This window comes from Sinocyclocheilus anshuiensis, unplaced genomic scaffold, assembly GCF_001515605.1.
Source record: "Sinocyclocheilus anshuiensis isolate Anshui unplaced genomic scaffold, SAMN03320099.WGS_v1.1 scaffold739, whole genome shotgun sequence".
NCBI lineage: Eukaryota > Metazoa > Chordata > Actinopteri > Cypriniformes > Cyprinidae > Sinocyclocheilus > Sinocyclocheilus anshuiensis.
In genome coordinates this window covers 509,728-515,282 of record NW_015551105.1, presented here as the reverse complement: position 1 = coordinate 515,282, position 5,555 = coordinate 509,728, and the positions used below count along the sequence as shown (strand labels likewise).

Sequence of the window (5,555 nt, the reverse complement as noted above, 5' to 3'; positions counted from 1 at the left end):
TATCTATGACAGGAGTTTAACTCTTGTAGGTTTGTTTTCAATAAGCAAGATCTTTTAATCAAAATATTATAAGGTATAGCTTACCTTATTATGGTTTCCACCGATTTTTAAATAAATTTTGGATGATTTTTCTTAACGTTACAGATTAGAAAACATGAGCAAAATCACGTTGATTCTACAGCCACATGGAGGCCGCCATTGTGTGACGTCACATTTCCGGTTTTGAACAGAAACTTTATTGCACACATGATCCTCGACAAACTGAGAGTAGCTATTTTGCTGTCTTCTTTGTGAATGTTAAAACAAAGTTTGCTAAATGTACATATACACGCAACAGCAATTGATCAAATAAGTTTTCTTCGCTTTCTTATTGATGACATTTTTCAAACAGGACTTGATTTCCTGAAGAAAGTATATTGAACTGGAGCCTGGAAACTTCACCTTATATTAAAGGGGTCATATGATGGTGGCTCACACGATGACAAAAATACTTTATATTTTGGTGGCCTTGGCCAAATTACTGACACGATAACTAGGTTTTGAAGCATGAATTAAATGTTTTGGGTGAGTAACTACATTTTGCAGACATGCAATAAAGTTCTGAAGTTCCAGCAAACAGTTGTGACATTTGCACTCACAGTTTAGAGAATGTTAAGATTGTTTCGAAAAATGTGCCAAAGCAATTGAGAAAAACTGTAAAACATTTTTTTGCAATGTCAGCCCAAATATTTACACCTTTATTTAAAAAAAAAAAAATATATATATCATGTAAGTTTTCCTCAAGTAAATATGTAAACAGGATCTCCCAACATAAGTCTTGTCGGAGTTAATTTCGGCATTCAATTTTTTACCCTAATCCTACTCTAACCTTAATATTGTCAGAGGAAGTGTAGAGAGGTTACAAAGGTAAATGTGTCAACAGGAATGTACAGCATGTTTATTTGTGACCCAAATGAAAGAGTACAGTGAAAAAAAAGTTCTCTTCACTTTTTTTTTATTGATGATATTTTCCAAACAGGACGTATTTACTGAAGATAATATCTTGACTGGGGCCTGGAAACTTCACCTTATACTACAGTTTTTCTCAGTCGCTTTGGAGCATTTCTCAAATCATCCTTAATATTTGCAAAAAAGTATGTGCATTTCTCAAAACAATTCGTACAAACAGCACCACACAATGGATTACCTGCAAAAGCCTGTAACTTACTCAAAATCTTTAGTTCATCTCTCAAAAGTAAGTATTTATGTCAATGAACATATCAATGCCATCAGACTGAAAAGTCCTTGTGTCATTGTTCACAAACAAGATAGTCAAAATGCTTAGTCATGTTGTCAATATAATAGTGCACTCTGTTAGTATTACCTGCTGTAAACTATGGCAACATTTTGGTTGACAGTTACTGTATTGAACAGTATGCCATATGCTTATGTATGCCATATATCCATTTCAAAAGTACAAATTTACACATTACTGTATGTGGGATATTGATTGAATGAGACTGGATAGAATTCCCAGTTACACTTTTACAGTACTAGTGGTCTGACCAAAAAAAACACACACATTACAATGTCATTGTGATATGGAAAAGGAAATGGTTTGTCATTTGTTGATCTACATTCTCTTCATTAGTGAAAGTCAAGATCCACTTGCACAATTCATGCCAGATTTACAAAAAGTCTAATAATAATGTGTAAAAAATGTGCTTGACAGTTTATGACAACTAGATGAACCATTTTGCATTTAATGACTTATACGAAGAACTAAAGACTAGATGTTTTGAATTTCATTTCTGATTTGAGAAATGCACCAAAACGACTGAGAAAAACTGTAATGCATATTTTGTCAATAAAAAAGTTGTACAAAACATAAAAAGTTATAGAGTTTTTTTTAGTTACAGTATATAGTTAAATCAATATATATGTGTGTGTGTGTGTGTGTCAACACAGTAAAACTTAAAGTAAAAACATTTTCCGATATCAGCCCAAACATGTTATTGTATAGACCTACACAAAAAAAGACAGGAAACAGATATAGCTATATTATGTAATTTTACTGTAAAGTTATTGTTGTATGTGAGAACATGAGATTCAAATAAAATAAAAAACAGATGAGAACTATGGAAAGAATCTGTATATATATATATATATATATATATATATATATAACAACAGATAGAGCCGATGACAGATAGAACGATATGATAGAACATACGATAGAACGATAGAACGATAGATATAGATAGATAGATAGATAGATCGAAACAATAGAATGATACAATACGATAGAATGATAGAACGATAAAATAAAAATTAGTTTATTTCAGCATTCAATTCAACAAAAACACAGCTGTCAAAAAGAGATTTTCTGATTAGATATATTGTGCCAATAATATGATGACTTGATTTTTTGAACTATAACCCCAATATATTTGTAGGAAGTGTTGAGAAGTCACAAAGGTAAATGTGTGAACAGGAATGTACAGCATGTTAGTTGTGACCCAGATGAAAGAGTACAGTGAGAAGTGACTGGCCTTATTGGGTACTTTCATGCACATGATATTTAGACATGGGGACAGGCCAATTCTGGCTTTCTAGAAATTAACAGGGTATTTGACTTTTCAGAATATGCCTTCCTCAGCATATGTCCCAAGTGAAACAGAAACATCAAGTTTAGCATTAATCAGTCAAATAGCATTTTTCATAGCAGAAGTACCTACGTGTCCTTTGGTGCTTTCAGGACATGGGCACTTATACCAAGGGGAGAATTACAGTCTGAGTTCCTCATAAGATAGTCAAGTTATTTAAAAAATAATCTTTACACCGTTAGAAACACTTGACTGGATAAAATTGCCCCAAATAGAGTTCCAATGTGCCTCTCTAATTTTAGCAATTAGTGACACGTGTGTGAGGCAGAGAAAAGTGTGTCATGGCAAAGAAATGTGTAATTTCCACCATAATACACACCCAAGGAAATTTCATGGCTTGGCGAGTGAATTTGAATAACACCTAATGACTGATATCTTGTGTAAGTCTCTTAGGAAAGTGTTACGTCGCTGACATCAGGGGGGCTGCCAGAATGATGTCAGCCCTTTTCATTTAAAAAAAAACTCTTACACATGCCTATAAGGAATCAGTTTAACATGCACAAGTTCACAAACATACAAACAATGCAATAAAACATCCATGTTTCGTCTCCTGAAATACCCAAAACTGCCGGCCACCTACATCAGGCACGGTTTCCCCCTGCGTGGCATACAGAAGTACGGTGTTTAGATCATTTGCAAAGCAAAGCCCGAACAGAGAAACTGTTGTACTACACATTTACACTGCCTTAACCACAGATATTTACCAGTCTTCTTATCTCCTTTAATCACATTGCATTTGGTTTCTGTCACACATTTATTTGAGGGGAAATTCAGACCTGATATTTTATCTAGAATTCAGACTGAGCAAGAGAGAGACTGTTCTGAATTATGATCATTTTAAATGATTTGCAGGCAAATTGCAAATATTTTTGAGAAGACAAACTTGTGAGCACGTTGAATTCGGTGCTTACAGAAACTCACTGAACTTTACTTCTTTCCTTGATATATGTAACTCTCTCACTTCCCCATTTCTCTCACTAATAGTGTTTATATTTGCACTTGTGGTTAAAGATCTGATCATGTCCTGGTTGACACATTTTTATCTGGTGTTCCTGAATTAAGCTAAAACAGAAATAATTGCAATAATTTAGGCTCTGAGAAGCATACCACAAATTATTAAAATTTGTTATTTTTTTAGTCATTGATTAGGAAAAGCATGAAAAAGAGTAGCCAAAATCTGTCCACTCACACAATTTTATAATCTAATAAAGCTGATCTACAGTGTTGCGTCTTCCTTATGCAATTTATTAAAACAATGAACATACTAAATATCTCAAAGGTACGTGTTGTTGAATATATGGCAAATATAAAGTGTTGTTTTGAAGATATATTATGATTTGAAGATCAAAATATTTCCAACAGCACTAAAACATGATCAAAAAGGGGATTATATTAAAATCTGTGATAGAGAGCTACAATCAACATAATGATTAGACAATAAATGTAAATAGATTCTAGTCTTTATTGTGACAAAGTTAAAAATATTGCTGCTTAATACAAATAATTTAATTTCTGACACTGCAATATATGTAAACATTATACATGCTTTACCAGACTATACCATATTACAGAGGCATAGTAAATATTATAAGGGAAGAGATGTGTTTCCTCATTTTAAGGGACTTTATAGGGACACCTGCTCTCCAATAATCTTTGTTTTATTTACAACCTTTTTTTTTCTTTTCTTTTTTGTACAGGGGAAACAATCGTTCATTTATCCAAATAGTTTCCTATACTTTACTATTAAGATAGACTAGATCGCACAATTCTAACTTGTGAAACTGGTCTATAATAAGAGTGATGACAGAGAGGGGAAGAGAGCTAATCTCTTAGTAATTTAGCAGAGAATAACCGCAAGCGTCTTTAGGTGTAATTTTAACACTTGTTCATTCTAAACTCGAGGGGAACTCGTTCTAAGAACCCTCGGACATTTGCCCAAGGGTTACGTGGGTGTTATGTGAGGGAATGCATGGGATAAAAGCACGCACAGGCACAGACCCCAGTAGAGGAAACACGACGCGCCGTGGACAATCACGCTTGAGATTTTTCTGCGCTGAATTTGACGCAACAGCATCGAAGGTAAAATATGCATTACGCGCTAAACATCTGCACAACCAACTCAATTCACTTTAATCCCATCATTTTCATTTTCATTATAGATGAGATGTATTTAAAAGTATATGTATATATATAACAAGAAGTTCTAATTAAAAGTTACGTCTGCAATGTGACACTATATTTTAGACAACATATCGCCAAATCTAGATCTTCTGTTGTTTCATGGGCTTGATACAGAATATTTGTACTTTACTAACTTAATTTGGAACATTTAAATGAACTGTAATAAATACAAATAAAAAATAGAAAAAAATAAAATGGTGAATAAAAATGTTGACAGTTTAATATGGATTTAATATGCCTTTATACAGTGCTTTAAAGTGATATGTTAATATAAATGTTGAAAATGTAAATGTTCAAATGTTTCATCTTTTCATTTTTGGTCCATGGCCATATGCCTTCCTTTTAATACTGGCAATTAATAATTAATGTATATTTTTATGATGACTGGTATTTGTATAATATAGATTAATGTTCAGTATGGAATAATGTTCATGCTACACTAATTAATGTTCAATGCTACAATAATGATTGATGCATGTATTAAGTTGCTTATATTCACCTTTATTTTGTATTTTACTTTTGATCAGAAAAAGTGACTATTAAATCAATTCATATTTACATGTTAAATATGTCATTTTGTGGATTCTTTCTCCAGATGGCTTGGTTGATGACGTTCATCCATCTCTTCTGCTTGTCCATAGTGAGGATGTCTGCGCTTAACTTTTTCCCTGAGAAATGTGAGTGTACTGACCACATCATTATTTAAGCATGAGTACGCGCACACACACA

General features: G+C 33.0%; 2 protein-coding genes across 2 annotated transcripts in view; one reads left to right on the top strand and one right to left on the bottom strand.

Annotated features, from left to right (window-relative positions):
• The window catches only part of LOC107662854 (U3 small nucleolar RNA-associated protein 15 homolog), an 8,151-nt gene extending 7,937 nt beyond the window's left edge, over nt 1–214 (bottom strand). The window contains exon 1 of the mRNA XM_016452969.1: nt 85–214. The gene's annotated coding sequence lies outside the window, so the exon portion shown is untranslated. The remainder of the gene's footprint in view (nt 1–84) is intronic.
• Nucleotides 215–4,663: 4,449 nt separating this feature from the next.
• LOC107662887 (interleukin-12 subunit beta-like) overlaps nt 4,664–5,555 on the top strand; it is a 4,823-nt gene continuing 3,931 nt past the window's right edge. Inside the window, exons 1-2 of the mRNA XM_016453004.1 lie at nt 4,664–4,724; nt 5,422–5,503. Coding sequence (XP_016308490.1) covers nt 5,422–5,503 — 82 coding nt within the window. The 5' untranslated portion in view covers nt 4,664–4,724. The remainder of the gene's footprint in view (nt 4,725–5,421; nt 5,504–5,555) is intronic.